The sequence below is a fragment of the Lactuca sativa genome, chromosome 9 (assembly GCF_002870075.4).
Source record: "Lactuca sativa cultivar Salinas chromosome 9, Lsat_Salinas_v11, whole genome shotgun sequence".
Classification (NCBI taxonomy): domain Eukaryota; kingdom Viridiplantae; phylum Streptophyta; class Magnoliopsida; order Asterales; family Asteraceae; genus Lactuca; species Lactuca sativa.
This window is the reverse complement of record NC_056631.2, coordinates 43,066,367-43,086,390: the sequence shown is the minus strand read 5'-3', so window position 1 is coordinate 43,086,390 and position 20,024 is coordinate 43,066,367. Positions and strand designations below refer to the sequence as shown.

The 20,024-nt window shown below is 31.5% G+C and overlaps 2 protein-coding genes across 2 annotated transcripts; both read right to left on the bottom strand.

Annotated features, from left to right (window-relative positions):
* Positions 1 to 4,576: 4,576 nt before the first annotated feature.
* LOC111898224 (senescence associated gene 20) lies at positions 4,577 to 5,298 on the bottom strand. The gene has a single exon (XM_023894154.3). It carries the CDS (start codon positions 5,248 to 5,250, stop codon positions 4,768 to 4,770), a length of 483 nt encoding a protein of 160 aa, XP_023749922.1. The 5' UTR covers positions 5,251 to 5,298; the 3' UTR covers positions 4,577 to 4,767.
* Positions 5,299 to 7,029: 1,731 nt separating this feature from the next.
* Positions 7,030 to 7,728, bottom strand: LOC111898289 (senescence associated gene 20-like). Its single transcript, XM_023894207.3, has one exon. It carries the CDS (start codon positions 7,687 to 7,689, stop codon positions 7,207 to 7,209), a length of 483 nt encoding a protein of 160 aa, XP_023749975.1. The 5' UTR covers positions 7,690 to 7,728; the 3' UTR covers positions 7,030 to 7,206.
* Positions 7,729 to 20,024: the final 12,296 nt, after the last annotated feature.

Below are 20,024 nucleotides of genomic sequence, written 5' to 3'. Positions count from 1 at the left end.
ACAAAAGTTTTTTTGTTGGTTGATTTGGTCCCTAGACTTTCATACATTGGTAATTTCCTCCCTTTATTTTGTAGAATAGCACTTTCCACCCATATACTTTGCAAAATGTCAATTTCACCCCCTCAGATTTTAACAACAAAATTCCTACCCCTTCAACTTTTGCATATTGTCGTGTTTGTGGTTTGAATCATAGACTTTATTATGTCGGCAAGTTTGCCCTACATAAACCGTGCACACAAAACGATAAAATGATGAATAGTAGTATTTTCGACTAGAACAGTGTAAACAAAACCTTCCATGTGCCTCCCACGAAATGATAAATGGCAATTTCTAGTTTGAAATAAAATCTAAACACAAATCTGATGATCTATTCTTATATACTTGTGTCTTGAAGATAATAAATGTTATGAAAAGTAATGTTGAGAAGCCAAAAATGCCTCCTCCACCCAATGGGCCACAATAGGCCTAGACAGTGACAACGGGCTCAAATTGTTTGGCTGGACAATGGGCTGAAATTTCCGATCTCTTCATCAGATTTTTGAACAAATTGGTTATCAACTTTACCACTTGACAATTGACATCTCCCCTGTCGTTTGAGAATCCACGTTGACCACCAAAACATTTTGCTCGTTTCCAACAATAATGGAGGTTGATGTTTGCGATTTTTATCAACTTTTGTTCTTTTAACGAAGTATTGATTTGATTATGTCATCTATGTGTTGTGATGCATCAAAAGATTTACCACCATCTATTGCTCATCTACTTCGTCAGTTAACATACATTCTTAGTAACGGAGAAACACAATCAGGTCTACCCGATATTTCTCTTGTTCGATTAATCGTGTTCAAAGAAATAGAATATATAGTTTTAGCGATATACTTAATACATTGGTTCAATTATAATCAAGTGAAATTTTTATTTATTATATTACAAATTTAAATATTATAAAAAATCAAATAAAATTAAAACGAAAGCTAAATTTTTAGTTACTTTAAGAATAATAAAAGAAAATCAAGAAATAAAAAAGTATATATATATATATATATATATATATATATATATATATATATATATATATATATAGGGTTAGGTTCATGTGAGACCACTACATTTGTGAGACGGTGAGACGCAATCCTAGTCACTCATTTTGTATATAAAAAAAATACTTTTAAAATGCAAAATAATTGAAAATTTTCGAATTTTTTTTAAATATTATTTTCGTCACTTTTTATCCAAAAAAAAAATTAAATAAAAAAATAAAAAAATACCATTTTTAAAAATATCTATGAAATATTCTAGTAGAATATTCTATTAGAATATTGGAATATTTTATATATCTGACAAATCTATTAGAATACGAGAATATTATAACATTCTAAAAATAACATTAGAATATTTACAGTATAATATTCTATTAGAATATTTACGTATTTTTCAAAGAACAAAAAATAGTATTTTTTTTTTATTTTTTTAATGTTTTTTAGGTAAATAAAATGACGAAAATAATAATTAAAAAGAGAATTTTTGAATTTTTCTTTTTATTTTGCATTTTAAAATTATTTTTAGATTGCGTTTCACGGTTTCACAAAATTAACATGGTCTCAAATGAACCTAAACATATATATATATATATATATATATATATATATATATATATATATATATATATATATATATATATATATATATATATATATATATATATATATATATATATATATATATATATATAAAGTCATTGTAGTTTGTATTCCATATTATAATGAAATGAAAAAATTTAAGAAAATAAGAAAGCATATTCATTTTTATTTCATCCATCGCATTACATCAGTGGTTTTCATTCTAATAAAATAAATAACAATATTTAACAATAGTGCGGCAGAAACTTTCAATTGCTAAATCAAGCTCGTGTGATTGAAGTTCGTTATTATAATAACTCGTGGGCCATTCGCACCATATATTGCATTCTTCTCCTTCCAAGGAGAAGGAACAAAAACGTTGTTCTCTCCAACTCAAAATAATACAATATCTTATTGAAATTTTTCAATAAGACAATATTCTTTATTGACGTACTAATTTACAATTTTACTTATTTACCTTTTAATAACGGTTTGTAAAGTGTTGATAGTATATGGATCACAAATGATCTCAACTTTGTATTCTTAATCTGGACAATTTGCGGGAAAAGTATAGTATTTTATTGTGGTTGTCAATATGAGCATATACTTTGAGGGTGTTTGTGATAACTTTTAAAGTTATTTTTAACTTTTATCTTTTTTTAAAAGTCAAAAAGATGTTTTATAATCCTGATTTTTCCAACTTTTTCATTAGAGTAAATGACATCATTTTGAAAAGTCACGGAATGCTAACTTTTCCATATTTTACAAAAACGATTTTTTTGGCTTTTAAAAGCTAAGCTAAACACCCTCTTTGTATTCTACGCATAATAAAAATGTATTTGTGTTTCTTCGTCTATATTAGCAACAAATGGTGATGATTCGTACGTTGCTTCGGGTTTAGTCATCTTAAATTTTCCACTAAATAACAAATAAAAAATAGTATTGATATGTAAGATTACTTCCTCCTTAATAAATAAAAGTTTTTTTTTTTGTCACATGTCAATCTCTCATGAGTTTTGATAGTTATCATTTTGTGGTATTTTTGAATAAATGTTTTTTTTTTTCATTTGTCATTTTCTCATTTTTTTTATCTTTTTTAATTAACACATCATATTTACACCTTAATTAATAATTGTCTTAATTGAAAATAATCAATAAATTACAAATTACAACCCATATAGTATTTAATATGTTTCCTTTTAAATTTAAATTTCAAATTTCAAATTTAAATAAATTTTTGTTTAAACCTTCATATTTTTTTTTGTTTTATCCAACCCGGATAACATACGGGTCTCATAACTAGTATATATATATATATATATATATATATATATATATATATATATATATATATATATATATATATATATATATATATATATATATATGGGTTACATATACGCAAAATAAAGAAAAACTTTTTGCTTACAAATAGAATAAATGATTTTTTTACAATAAAAAAAATGATAAAAATGGAGGTAAACAGACATTTTTAAAACTTTTAATAGAAGAGACTTGACGGTCTAAGGACCAAACATATAATCCTTGCTAATCATAACGAACATCCATATAAAAATTTCCAAGTTTGGATTAAAAGCAGAGAAATGTGCATAATGCAAATTAGCTATATGGAGCAAAATTGTAATTAATGCATAAAAACCAAATGGACTAAAAAGTGTAATTCATTAATTTTCCAAATTAACAACTGTGAGGACCAAAGTTGTAACTAATATAAATAAAAAACTACATGGACCAAATTCGTAATCAATGCAATATAAAAACTACATGGAACCAAAACTGTAATTATCCTAATTTAGAAATTATAGGGACTAAAACTGAATTAATACATATTAACAACTATACGGGCCAAAATGGTAAATATAAAACTATAAGGACCAAAATTATATTTATAATAAATTTAAAACTATAAAGAACAAACATGTACTTAATGCAATTTATAAGTTAGAAGGATCAAAACTGTAATTATTGAAATTAAAAATTGCAAGGACCACCATTTTCATTAATTCATTTCCTGCTATTCAAAAGGATACCAAAAGGTAATTAGATTAGTTTACATATAATAGCAATATTTAAGCTAAAACTTGTAGAAATGATTACAATTTTAATACTATTATACATTGTTATTTTTTTGTAAAAATGCTTATATATGCGTCTATTCACAGCAAAATATAAGTATGGTTAGAACTATGGAGGAAAACAGAATCATTTTGATAATTAAATGAATCCTTAATCTTAATGGATTAGTTTACCTTTCAATATAAGATAATGCACAAAATATTATTTTGCCTTTAGGTATAAATAGGAAAGCACAAATGACTCCGACCTATAATTGACAAATGACAAATGACAGTTTAAAAACAGTTTCAAGAAGTTAAGAACCATTCTTCTAGACATCAAAACTAATTGATAGCTTGAGTTGGCCAGAAAAGCTGATCAAAAGTTTACGTGACAAATACTTGTGGGTTGTTCGTGACAGGATGAGATGTTCGACAGCATATAAGATAATGCACAAAATATTATTTTGTCTTTAAATATGTTGCTATTTGTAGTAAAAGTACATAAGTTTCTTTTTCTTTACAATAAAAAATTAACTACCTTCTCTTTCTATATGATAGTTTGAATAAAATAAGTTGAACTTTTTTGGCAATTTATTCTATTAATTTAACTTTAACCCAAGTGGTTTGATCAATAACAATTTACAAAAGCGCTTAGTACACTACGTGCCAGAATAAGATGTTATATTTTCTAAGAAAAGATCCTATACATATATCATTATCATTGAATAAACCAAACATTCAACATAGTATTAGACGAAATGTGGTTCCTAAGAACGTTAATAACAAAACTCATCACTCTTACATCTATCAAACTTGTTTCCTAGTAATAAAACTTTTCATAATTTTAAAAAGAATTTTCACTTTACTAAAAAGACAAAATGTAGAAACATAGTATTATAAAAGGCTAATAATACATTTCTGGAATATAAATCCAAACGCATTTTTCATGATACACAATATAGATCCAAAATTTAATACAATTGAAGTTGAGTTCTGGCAAATATTTTCATGTCACAACAATCGTAGATAATTCTGATATAAACACAATTGTTGGCCACTTTAAACCACTGTCAAATGGCAAGCATTAGCCCCGGTAACGACCGCCGGAAAAGATCTCGAGGTTGGCTCCGCCAGACAGTGGACCGGTTCTCCTTCCCTGCCCAGCCAAGTGGCCAACCTACCGGCCTCACCCTCAACTCCTTAACTGTGAGCCACGTATTGAAATACTCCCTGAACCGGGTTATTAACCCATCTTTTAGAACCCAAACATGTACCCAATACACGTTTGCACCTTCGTAACCCTCAACGATCACTGTATGATCATCGATGGTTGTAACACTTCGGGGTTCAAAGTTGAACTCCGTGTGTGGAGCTTCTCCGGTGAGCATCCTCATCATGTGATGGCAATTTTGAGGGCCGTGGAACCACCACTCAAGGTCGGTGGCTAAGATTCCCGAGACTAGTTTGGTATCTCCGGAAGCCATTGCTTTGTAAAGAGCCTTGACTGTAGCCTGGTTTTGGATTTCTTCTTCAATTCCATTGATTTCTTCCATTTATTTTGGATTGGAAAATATATATAAAAAAAGAAGTGAGTTGAATGGAATAGGCGGTGTCTTGGGGTTTTATAGGAGAGTGTAGAGAGAGAAAGAGTGACGAAATAGGACCCAACCATTCCAAGGATATGGGGCTACTTACATTTAACTATGTTACAGTGAAAAAAAATGCTACAAATCAACTTTTAATATATAATTTAGTATTTATAGTTTTATTTGGTAATATGGCAGAGTTTACATCTTATATTGTAACATTTTTTATATTTACTTTACTATTTATGGGAGGGTTTACATCTTATATTGTAACATTTAAAATTCATTATTCATCTGATAAGTAGCGTTTAATAAAAATAATTTTATAATTATAAACCGATTTTATTACTTTTTTAATCAGTGACATATTTTAGATAAGTTATTTGCATATAACTATATTTGTTATGAAAATTTTCAACTATTTTACTAAACATTCATATAAGAATAAAAACTATAACTTTCGGTTATTAACTTTTAGCTACCAACTATCAATAGTTTTATCGATCACATCCATAATATTAAACAAAACATATTGAATTGGACTTTTAAAAAAAATATATAAATACTAGAGGAGCTGAAAACTTGATAAAAATCCGACTATCAATCATTTCTAAGCATGAGATACATTCATTATATATTCCGAGCTCTTTGTTTGCATTCGAACTCAATCTCAAAATAATACGATCATATGACCTATAGTTGAGTTTGAGCTCGATTAACTCAATTCGTTTTTAACTGTGGATTAAGATACATGTGAGATTATATAGTTACATACTTACATATTTCATAGGACCTACAACTGATTTATAAATATGAATTATAAACTAGTACTAAAACAACTGATAATTTTTAAAATACCATATTTTAATTAAAAAGAAAATAGTTTTATAAAAAGTAGAAACAATTAAAAAAATGTTGTTACTGTTGACATTTAATGCAATTTTAAATTATGATGAATACTATTTATCTTACCTTCCGCCTGAAAAGATTCTTCCTTGTTCTAATTTGGGACGAATATGTTGTCTTGCACAAATATTTTATAATATATTGTTTGTTTTTTGTATTAAAATAAATTACATTGATATTTTATCTTATTTAAGTTTCTTGTATGAGAGTATATGTGAGTTATGAAAATGTTATATATGTGACGATGTATTTGATGTTTCCAAGTAACATAAGTTCAAATTAGGGAGACTATGTCTACATTTTTCTAAAATGATAATGCAAACATAATCTATCTTAATAAATGAAAATGTTATTGTCACTTGTCATTCTCTCATTTATTTGGCCACATGTTATTTTGTCATAATTTTGAAATATATTTATTTTCCACTTGTCAATTACTTTATTATTCATTTACACTATATCATTAATTTAGTTTCCATAAATTTAACCTACTATAATAACTATTAATTTCAAATTTGAAATTTCAATTTCAATTTCAAATAAATTTACACTTTAAACATTTGTATTTAAAATTTTATTATAGTAAATCGTTTAGTATACGGGTCTAACAATTAAACACATAATTTTAATTAATTTATTTTTTGTATGTTTTTTTTTCATAATTTTCACTTATTTCATATTTCGAATTCAAATAACTCTTCATTTAATCGCTCCTGTTTAACATTATGTTTTAATTAACCCGTATAATATACGGGTTTCATAACTAGTAATATTATAAAGCTAGTTTAATGTAGTTCTTTAGTTTTTATCGTAGTTTTTTTGGTAGTCCATTAAACATAGTATTATAAAAGGTAATAATACATTTCTGGAATATAAATCCAAATGCATTTTTCATGATACACAATATAGATCCAAAATTTAATACAATTGAAGTTGAATTCTGGCAAATATTTTCATGTCACAACAATCGTAGATAATTCTGATATAAACACAGTTGTTGGCCACTTTAAACCACTGTCAAATGGCAAGCATTAGCCCCGGTAACGACCGTCGGAAAAGATCTCGAGGTTGGCTCCGCCAGACAGTGGACCGGTTCTCCTTCCCCGCCCAGCCAAGTGGCCAACCAACCGGCCTCACCCTCAACTCCTTAACTGTGAGCCACGTATTGAAATACTCCCTGAACCGGGTTATTAACCCGTCTTTTAGAACCCAAACATGTACCCAATACACGTTTGCACCTTCGTAACCCTCAACGATCACTGTATGATCATCGATGGTTGTAACACTTCGGGGTTCAAAGTTGAACTCCGTGTGTGGAGCTTCTCCGGTGAGCATCCTCATCATGTGGTGGCAATTTTGAGGGCCGTGGAACCACCACTCAAGGTCGGTGGCTAAGATTCCGGAGACTAGTTTGGTATCTCCGGAAGCCATTGCTTTGTAAAGAGCCTTGACTGTAGCCTGGTTTTGGATTTCTTCTTCAATTCCATTGATTTCTTCCATTTATTTTGGATTGGAATATATATATATATATATATATATATATATATATATATATATATATATATATATATATATATATATATATATATATAAAGATGTGAGTTGAATGGAATAGGCGGTGTCTTGGGGTTTTATAGGAGAGTGTAGAGAGAGAAAGAGTGACCAAATAGGACCCAACCATTCCGAGGATATGGGGAATTTACATTTAATTATGTTACAGTGAAAAAAATGCTACAAATCAACTTTTTATATATAATTTAGTATTTATAGTTTTATTTGGTAATATGGCAGGGTTTACATCTTATATTGTAACATTTTTTTATATTTACTTTACTATTTATGGGAGGGTTTACATCTTATATTGTAACATTTAAAATTCATTATTCATCTGTTAAGTAGCGTTTAATAAAAATAATTTTACAATTATAAACCGATTTAATTACTTTTTAATCAATGACATATTTTAGATAAGTTATTTGCATATAATTATACTTGTTACGAAAATTTTCAACTATTTTACTGAACATTCATATAAGAATAAAAACTATAACTTTCACTTATTAACTTTTAGCTACCAACTTTCAATGGTTTTATCGATCACATCCATAATATTAAACAAACCATATTGAATTGGATTTTTAAAAAATATATATAAATACTAAAGGAGCTGAAAACTTGATAAAAATCCGACTATCAATCATTTCTAAGCATGAGATACATTCATTATATATTCCGAGCTCTTTGTTTGCATTTGAACCCAATCTCAAAATAATAGTACGATCATATGACCTATAGTTGAGATTGAGCTCGATTAACTCAACTCGTTTTCAACTATGGATTAAGATACATGTGAGATTATATAGTTACATACTTACATATTTCATAGGACCTACAACTGATTTATAAATATGAATTATAAACTAGTACTAAAACAACTGATAATTTCTAAAATACCATATTTTAATTAAAAAGAAAATAGTTTTATAAAAAGTAGAAACAATTAAAAAAATGTTGTTATTGTTGACATTTAACGTAATTTTAAATTATGATGAATACTATTTATCTTACCTTCCGCCCGAAAAGATTCTTCCTTGTTCTAATTTGGGACGAATATGTTGTCTTGCACAAATATTTTATAATATATTGTTTGTTTTTTGTGTTAAAATAAATTACATTGATATTTTATCTTATTTAAGTTTCTTGTATGAGAGTATATGTGAGTTATGAAAATGTTATATATGTGACGATTTATTTGATGTTTCCAAGTAACATAAGTTCAAATTAGGGAGACTATGTCTACATTTTTCTAAAATGATAATGCAAACATAATTTTTCATAACATTCTTAAGAGACATAATACATGGATGTTGGAAGTATAACATGCATAGTCTTCCTACATAACTGAAAAAATTTACCAAAAAAACATTAAGAAATGGAAAAATTACAACAACGGACCCGAGCATTCTGATTTTTACTATGATAAATCAAAAAATCTATAAAATGACCATTTTACTCATAAAAGCTGAAACAGAAAGAAATAATTTATCAACACACCAACAAAACAAAACAAAAAAATGACATAATTAGTTTTATACAATGGTCAAACCTGCCAAAATAAAAAAAAAATCTTACACATATTGACTGCTTTTGAAAATATATATATATATATATATATATATATATATATATATATATATATATATATATATATATATATATATATATATATATTACAAGGACCTTTTCTATAAATTAAAAAATTGTAGGGACTAAATCTGCCAAAATATAAATCCTTTTATAACAAGGACTAAATCTATCAAAATGCATAACCTTTGTTGCAGGGACTAAATTTCCCGAAATATAAAACATTTGTTGCGGGGACTAAATATGCCAAAATGTAAAAAATTTTGTGGCAAAACTTTGAAAAAGGAAAATTCTAATGTTCCTAAGGGCTATGTGATTTAATAGTGAATTTTATGTATACATGTTTCTGTGTTTCTTTGGTTTTTTTCTTGTTTGTTGGTTCTATTTTGTGTGTATATAATGTTTCGAGGAGAGTATGAGACTAAAAGTGCCAACTCCACATACTAATGTGGCAAAAACTTTAAGGGCCACATTTGGTAAATGACGATGATTAAAAGTGGCAAACTCTTGAAACCTTTGTGGCTAAATTATGAATCATAAAAAAATTAGTGTGTGAATAATTATTTGAAGGACTTGTGGCTAAATTCTAATCATCAAAAAGTTATTGTTCCTAGGAGCTAGGATAAATGGAGCTTTTCTGTAAACTAAATAATTATAGGGACTAAATCTGCAAAAAAAAAATATAAAACTTTTGTTACATGGAGTAAATTGAAAGGACTAAATCTGGCATAAATGTAAAACCTTTTTTAAAATGACTAAAAATGTCAAAATATAAAACCATTGTTGCAAGGACTAAGTCTGCCAAAATGTAAAACATTTTGGTAGGCACCAATAAAGATAGGGACCAAAAGTGATGGAAACTTTGGTGGCAAAAGTCTTAAGTAATGAAAAAGCGCTATTCCTTATGGCTATGTGAATTAATATTATACTAGAAGAGATATCCCCTATGTTGCGCGAGTTGGAAACATCAGCAATGTTCCAAGCTACACCCAAACTTATGGGAGAACATGTAATCAATTAAGATGGTGAGTTTGTACCATAGAAGGAGGTGTAAACATAATTGGTCCCACTTTTGTCTTTTGTTTACAATTTACTATTAATACATGAAATCTATCAATTCAATTTAAAAACACCTTAACATTCAAAATAACCAACTTAATAAAATGATAATATCATCGATGGAAAAGAAATTCAAAGAGAAACCAATAGCCGGAGTTGAAGGTGCAAGTTAGTTGGACGATCTCCACTTCTATCATCTTAATAATCGCCACCATAAGTAAATAGTCGATAAAATAAAGAATCTTGGAAGAGATGGCGGATGAGAGGGAGAATTGTATATAATTAGAGTACCACAAATTAGGGAAACATCATACTTGACGTCTTTTGGTAACGATTGGAAGCATATGCAACTTCACCGACACTTTCAACAGCAATGTAGTTTTTCCAACGGGCCGACCGACCTCATCGTCGATTATCTGGTTTTCGCCCCTCCCTCACTTGATCTTTCTTTATCGAAATCAGTAGAATAGTTATCTCAAGAAGAGAGCGGAGGCATCAGGATGTGGGTGGCACTGATCTCATTGTGAATCAAATGTCGAATGTCACACCCCCTACCCGGCCTTTCGCAGAAACACCGAGCAGTGCGACGGTATAAAGAGCACCAATCCTATTAACCTAAGAATACATGCATTTTGAAAGTCAACATAATGTTGGTGAGTGCACACGTTTTTATTTTGAATTTTTGAATTTCTTTTAAGAATAATTTTCTTTAGTGAAAACCTTTCTTATTTATTTATATAGTTTTGTATCTTTTAATATATCTTTTATTGATCTTAAATGACTATCTTTTCAAGACATCTACCGATCATAACATAATATAATTAGGAATTTTCTTTTGTTAATCCTAATTTACTATCTTTTCGGGCTTTCTAACGTTCCTAACGTATTTTAATTACCATAGTAGGCATACCTAATGGTAATCTAAACTCTATGGCATTTTTAATATATTAACGTGAGCCCCTATAATCGACGCTACGACCGTAAATGTATCCCTAATCACGATTCTTCATCGGGCGTTGAATAATAACTTATATGGAAGGTATCCTACCGGGATTGTAGCTAGCAATCGCAGATGGGGTTCTCATGGCCTCGTATAGATCTATACATAACTTCCTAGCTCTCTCAAGACTAACGATTATAGGTATTGGGGATATGTCAAATTTAATCAACGCTTTTGGATTAATAACCAAATCACTAACGTATTATTAAAACAAAACTGTACAAGTAGATGTAAAATTCTTTGGGAATACATTAGGTAACTATTTAGTTTTAGTTTTAAATTATTCTATAAGAACATGTTGTTACTACTTTTGAGACTTGTTTTCATTTCCAGAAGTTGTTTTAATAGAACAACCTCTACCAGCCAAGCAGGAAACTGATGAATAATTATCAATAGTAGAAGTCATTGTACAACTGGAATCAGGTATGACTGAAGAGGATGGGGGAATGTAAATCAGAAAAACACACACACACATAGTGTATAATGAAAAAAGAAGAGTAGAATAGTAAAAATAAAAGATGATGATGGAAATGTTGGTTTTATAAGATCCAAAAGTAAGTATGATGTAGCAGCAAGGGGTAATACAAATAAAAAAGATAGTGTCGGTGGGAAGAAAAACCAATTGCAATACATATCACTTCGAAGAAGATGGTTGAAAAGAAGGTAAAGAAAATGTATTGGAAAGGAAAATGGATAACACATCCGGAAGGGATTAGAAGAGTAAACAATAGAATGTCATCGGCTATGATGAGCATAACTATTAGGAGTTTGACAAAGGCATAAAGAGAAAAAGTGAGAAAAATGGGTTTAGGTATGTTGTTAGATATAGATATTGATATTCTACCAAGACACTTGAACTACTATATTCTGGATAACTATAATTTAAAAAATACAAAGTTTACAAATAGTATCTTGAAGAATGTACAATAGTAGTATATTTGCCAAAAATATATGGATATTCTTGTAGAATGAAACTCTTAATTGAAATCTTGAGTATCTTGGTGTATTGATAAATCAGGAAAATGTCCATTTGCAAGTCATTTTAGTTTTTTATGTTTATAATATGACTATATTTTCCATAAAATAAATGAAGATTCTTGTAGAATGAAACTCTTCATTGAAATGTTGAGTATCATAGTGTATTAATACAAAAAGAATTGAAAATAAATATATTCCAACATGTGATGAAAATAAATAGAATTATAATAATCTTATTCAACAAAATCAAACATAAAATTTGATGAAAATAAATCGTCATAAACATCAAAATTTAAAATTACTTGCAAATGAAATTAAAATTCAATCACATTATATCATCATATATGGAAAATTCCTCATATCATGCTAAGTCAACTGATTGAAAATCTTACATAATCTCTTTCTTTCCATAAACGCATTTATTTCAACAACTACATACTAATAAGGTGGTTGCGGACATTCTTAGACCATAATATAATGGGGTTCCTCTGTATCCATAACAAACTTCTCATACACTGCTATCTGGTGTCCTATGCAATGCTTCAAAATGCACTCATTAAGATATTTGATCATCTTCAATAGAATGATACTCTGTATATATAAAAACCATATTATTTTGTATGTTTATTCTAAAAGAATATTATGTTCAAACTGAAACTACCTAAAAATACATTCTTTTATTTTGTTCAAATGAACACACAATACATTGAGTATCAATATAATCTGATAAGCACAAATATTTAAGTTAATTATGAAAAATATTGTATTATGGATACATATTTAAAAGTTATGTCAATTAGATTAAAGGGATGAAGATCTACTACTCCATAAAAAACTATTTTCAAAATTCTTTAAGAATATATGTTATAAGATATTCTATAAGAGTTTTAAATGTAAGTTTCATCTCTTTAAGAATCCACGATGATTTATGAATGATTGTATATATACCATTCTTTAGGAATTTCATATCAAAAAATGTAGTTTACATTAAGGTCGATGTAAAAACTTTAAAAGAAAAAAAAAATAGAAAAGTCATACCTTTGTTCCAAATATAAATCAAAAAAATCTCTAATATATACAAGTGTTGATTGCAACATCGACGAGAAACATCCTCACAACAAAATCTAAATGGATGTGTACGATAGCTTAAAACCAAATACCGCAAGAACCTATTAATAAAGGAGGCGGTCTATAATAATGTTGATCGGAACCCTAATTAATCAATGTAAAATATATTAGCATTTGAAATGTTTTAATGGCTTCCATATATGTCACTTGGGTACATAGATACTATATAAGGAATATGTCGATCATACCCTTCGGAGATCAATGGTTGAAATTCGGTCATACAATCACACAATAATTAGGGTTCATATATGAACCTAACTCTCTCTCTCTCTCTCTCTCTCTCTATATATATATATATATATATATATATACAATCACACAATAATTAGAGAGAGAGAGAGAGAATGTGTGTGTGTGTCTGTGTGTGTATTGTTAAGTAATTAACAACGAAATCATTTTGTAATTTTGAAAAAACTAAAACCATTTTAACCCACCAAGGATCATTTTTCAAGAACTTAGAAAGACTAAATCACCATAAAAAGTTAAATGTTACAACCTTTAAAGATTTTGATTCTCATGGGAGATGGAAAGTTGATGAAGTGATACATTAAGCTCTAAAGTAAGCTCTCTATAATGTATCCACCAAGAAATAGTAGAACAACTAGTATGTGTTACTATTTCACATGTATTAAGTTGTTATTAAGCTTTAAGACTTATACCAAATAAGTGCTTGAAGAGAACCAACTTTATGAACCAAGAACATGCACCAAAATTGCAAGGGATGAAAGGTGAGAAGCCCCTCTTATTTTCGGCCATCTTGAGAGAAAAAGATAAGAAGAAAAGATGCAAGAACTCCCTTCAAACACTCCATACACTAGTTTATATATCTAGAAAAAAGTAAGAATAGACCATAAAGCAAAAGTTAAAGCCTCTTCTTTAAAAGAATGGAGAGTTGATTAAAAAAAAATAAAAGGCAAATCCTTAACAATTCCTCTCCTTTTCAGCCATCATGGTCAAAAGGAGACAAAAACCAATTGTTCTTTATTTCATTCAACTAACTAGTTTCATATATCGACTAAGTGGTTACTCAAAGTACCCACTTATTTGTATATGACATTAATAATCACACAATATGATATTAAACTAGTTTTTGTTCTTTTTAAAAAAATACCCTTCTTATCTCTAATCATGCATAAGATTATATTTCATGTAATCTTATTCTTTATTTAGCCACTCTTATGGATATTACTCATAATACCCATATACCTTGTACATATACATATACTTTGGTTATACATGTTGGAATAGTGTCTAAGGCTGTAATTATATTCGGTTGTGCATGGTCCTTTTGGGTTGCCTTCACCATAGCAACTTGATAGGATGATTTATTAAGAGAGAATAAATATTATTAATATATTATGGGAATAATATAATGAATAATATATTTGTTATTTGATTAATATAAGTCATAGAATTAATTAGAATTGATTTGGTGACTTAAAGAGATTAATTAAATAAAGGGGTATAAACTGTCAATTGTTTGATAGTTAAGCTTTAAACTGTAAATCCATTTGGATATACTATGGACGAATTCTAAGAGGATTAGGATAGCTAAAATCGTCCATTAGAGTTATCTAGGAATGGATTTGGATAGCCTTAAGAGAAGATTATCTGATAGGGACTTATCTGTAATCATTAAGGAATCTACAAGTATAAATAGACCCCATGGCATAGGGAATTCGACACTTCTGAAAAAAGCAAGAGAACTCTGGTCGAATTCCTTCCCTCTCCTCTCTCCCAAATCATCCTCCTTGCTTTGGTGTTTGTAAGCCATTAGAGGAGTGACATTTGTGACTCTAGAAGCTCCAAGACCTCAAGATCAACAAGGAACTCAAAGGTATGATTCTAGATCTGTTTTAATGTTCTTGTTTAACCTAATTAGTAATTAGAAGTCTTGGATTCAAAGCATGTTTATTAGAAAGCCTAGATCCAAGCATTAGGGTTTTGCATGCGCACATAGGAAAGTTCTTATGGCTAAAACCCATCAGTGGTATCAGAGCCTAGCTTGGTTTTCTGTAAATTGTTGCTTGATTAACTGAAACAAACCTGCAAAATTCGAATTTTTGGTTTCTGAGTCATGGACTCGGCGAGTCTCAAAGTGGACTCGGCGAGTAGGCCTGACTCGGCGAGTCCATTTGTGCACTCGGCGAGTCCAGGCGTCAGGAATGGCCAGATTCGGGATTTCTTTGTGTTTATCTTATCTTAACTTACCATAAACTAATTAGATCAACATTAATTCATTTTTCTGATAAATATAACTATTATCTTGATCTAATCAAAGGTAATTATCAACTAATTAAATATTTAATTTCCTTATATGATAATTAATTAATTATTTTGATTATTTTGGTAATTATCTTAAAAAGAAATCTTGAATAAATCAAATATAGATAATTAGGATATTAATTGTTAATTGGAATTATTTGTTATTTGATCCTCCATGTTTTAAATGTTTAAAACCTACCCTCATGTTTTGAAATTTACTTTTGTGATTAAAAGCTTTAATTTAGACAACTTAAATTTCAAACCCTAGATTTTTAAAAGTTTTAAAATACAACCTTATACTAATATGATATTACTAGAATAATATATATATGTATAACTAAATGCTAGTCTTACCGTTAGTAGGCCTCATTCACGAAGCCGATCTATAAGGTGGGTATAAGGTTGCGGCCTATAAAATGGCGCTTAATGGGTGTACACTCACACCCACCGCTTGCTTGATTGGTGGAGGGTCGTTAGCCGAACGGGTAGGATAGGGCAACCTCATCCTTTCATTAAAAGTATAATAAGAAATATAAAGTAACTACATATATTTTAAAATTTCCCAATCCTAGTTACTTTAGGAAAAGTGAATTGATGCAATCCCATGAAATTACACTTTGCACCTTGCTAAGATGTTGGTGGAGCGTGTGTGGTTTACCGGCACACTAATTGGTTCTAAGCGAAGGTGGCAAAGGGTGATTCATTGTTTATCATAGTTCGATGGAGCGTGTGTGGTTTACCGGCACATCGAATAGGTGATTGTTACAATGAAGGCACCATGTGAATTTGCATGGTAATTCACACCCGCTTTGTGATCCTCGGCATCCCAGTCACAAACAAGAGGGGCATATCGAGATTTAAACATGCCGTTGAATAGTTTCAATGAATCTCATCCGAACCTAGGAATTCTCAAAAACACTTAGGACTAATAGTTTAAGTTTCGTGATGGAGATTTAGTGAATCGTCATTCACTTACCTTCAATTTATTTGCATATTAGATTACGGCATCCCTTTTCTAGTATGTAAATGTTATTGTTGGATCCTAGCCCTAATTTTCTTATTGGGTGATAATTAGGGATTCTTATTCTAATATATCTTTGTCCTTTTCTAATTATAGATGTCGAACGCAAACAACGCTGCTGCTAGTTCTTTCACATTGATGAGCCTTTGCCAAAAGGTCACCTTCGATGGAACGAACTTTAGCGAATGGATAAGATACATTCGCACCATTGCTCGCTATGAGGACAAAGAGTATGTCCTTGATGAGAAGCTCGAGAAAATCAACACCGAAATCGCTACTCCAGCCGAAATCACCGCCTTTGAAACTCATGAGCGAGATGCAACGAAGGTACATTGCATCATGATCGCCACCATGAACTCCGAATTCCAAAAATCCTACGAGGACATGTACCCGTACGAGATGCATCAAGACTTATTGGAGAGGTACCACCAAAACGCGAGACAAGAGAGGTACGAGATTTTCACTAACATGATTTCCGCGAAGATGGGTCATGGAGAATCTCTTACCGTGCACTTGCAAAAGATGCAAAGGTATGTCGACCGCCTTCGCAAGTTAAATGTTGACTTCGGTGAGGACTTGGCAATCGACATGGTGCTTCACTCTTTACCTCCGATGTACAATCAATTTAGGATGACCTACCACATGAACAAAGAAGAGGTCACCCTAAGCAAGCTCCAAGGTCTCTTGAGGGTTGCTGAGAGCAACTTTAAAGACAAGTCTGTTGCACCTACTCCCAATCCGCCCGCTGCTCCTGTCTTGGCTATTGGACAAGGGAAGGGAAAGAAGAGGAAAGCTTCATCGAAGAACCATCGCAAGGTGAAAGCCCGAGATGGTGCCTCTTCTAGTGGGACCAAAGTCGATCCCGCCAAGCCCTGCTCTAACCCGAAGGAGGCAGAGTGTCACCACTGCCACAAGATAGGACATTGGAAGAGAAGCTGCCCGGATTACCTGCAAGCAATCAAAGAAGGAAAGATCAAGCCATCTTTCGCAGGTATATATACAATCAAATCTAACGATTCTAATCATGCTATTTCTTGGGTTCTTGATACCGGTTGTGGTTATCACATTTGTTCTAATGTGCAGGGACTAAGAAGAAGTAGGGATGTGGAGCAAGGAAGGATCAATCTAATCATGGGGAACAGAAGATCGTCGCCTGTAACCAAGATTGGAGTGTATTCCTTAGTGCTTAGGAATAGTTTAGTTTTAGATTTGAACAATTGTTGCTATTCGCCAGAAATGGCAAGAAACATCATTTCATTTCATGGTTTATTTAGACAAGGATTTAGATTTTCTTTTAATAATGAGAATGGTTCTATTTTGGCTTATCTAAATGGTGTCTTTTACTTTGAAGCTATACCATGTAATGGAATATATGAAACTGTTATGATTGTTGATGACTTTGGAAATGATGTTTTGAATATTGATTCTTCCACTAGTATGGATAAAGCTTCCTTGTGGCATTGTCGTCTTGGACATGTCAACAAGAAACGCATAGCCCAACTCCAAAAGGATGGAGTGTTGGAGTCATTCGACCTTAGGGAAGATGACACATGCGAGTCTTGTTTGCTTGGAAAGATGACTAAGTCGCCCTTCACAAACACTTGTGAAAGGGGCGAGGGTCTATTGGACCTAATACATACCGATGTATGTGGACCGTTTAGATCAACCACGAAGGATGGGAACCGCTTCTATGTGACTTTTACCGATGACTATAGTAGATATGGGTATATCTACTTAATAAAGCAAAAGTCAGACACCTTTGAAAAGTTCAAAGAGTTCAAGAATGAAGTGGAGAATCAATTGGGCAGGAAAATCAAGATGCTTCGATCCGATCGAGGAGGAGAGTACCTAAGTCTTGAATTCCACGATTATCTCAAGGAGTGTGGAATAGTTTCGCAATTGACGCCTCCTAGGACACCGCAGTTAAATGGTGTGGCAGAAAGGCGTAATCGAACCTTATTGGATATGGTTCGCTCTATGATGAGTCGTGCTTCACTACCAATCTCTTTTTGGGGGTATGCCTTAGAGACTGCCGCCCATATCCTTAACCGAGTCCCTACTAAGAAGGTTGCTAAAACACCTCATGAGATGTGGATAGGGAAAGCTCCCTCGTTGGCACATATCAAGGTTTGGGGTTGCGAGGCTTTCGTAAGACGAGATACTCACGACAAGCTTGAACCTCGAAGTGAGCGATGTATTTTCATCGGCTACCCGCAGACATCCTTTGGATATCTCTTCTAAAGACCGAAGGACAATGTTGTCTTCGTTGCGAGGAGAGGAATTTTCCGAGAGCGAGAACTCATAAGCCAAGGAGACAGTGGGAGGCAAATCGAACTTGAAGAGATTCAAGAGTCGATGGATGAAGGAACCTCTACCGCTGGCACTCAACCCGAGGAGGAAACTCCGGTTGAACCAATTGACGAATCCTTACCTCTTAGACGTTCCGATAGAGTTAGAGTTCATCCCCAGTTCTATGGCTTTCATATTACTACCGAAGGGGACACGTATATTAGTGATGGTACACTAGTAAATCTTGATGAACCTAATAGCTACAAGGAAGCCATGGCAGGCCCGGAGTCTGTAAAGTGGAAAGAGGCAATGGATAGCGAGATCCAATCCATGTATGATAACCAAGTTTGGAATTTGGTTGATTACGTGCCCGGACGTAAGACCGTTGGGTGCAAATGGATCTTCAAGAAGAAGACCGACGTGGATGGGAACGTACACACATATAAAGCGCGATTGGTCGCGAAGGGCTTTACTCAAACTCCCGGAGTTGACTATGATGAGACCTTCTCACCAGTTGCGAAGATTAAATCTATTAGAATGATGTTAGCAATTGCCGCATTTCATGATTATGAGATTTGGCAAATGGATGTCAAGACCGCTTTCCTTAACGGAAAGTTGGCTGAGGATGTTTACATGGCTCAGCCAGAGGGGTTTGTGGATCCGAAGCATCCGGATAGAGTGTGTAAGCTTGAGAAGTCCATTTATGGACTTAAGCAAGCATCTCGCAGATGGAATCTTTGTTTCGATGAGAAAGTCAAAGAGTTTGGATTTGTACGAAGCAAAGACGAATCTTGTGTATATGTCAAAGCCAGTGGGAGTATAGTAAGCTTCCTCGTTCTATATGTCGATGACATATTACTCATAGGAAATGACATCCCGACTCTGCAGGAGGTAAAGTCCTGGCTCGGGAAGTGTTTCGCTATGAAGGACCTCGGAGAGGCTTCTTACATT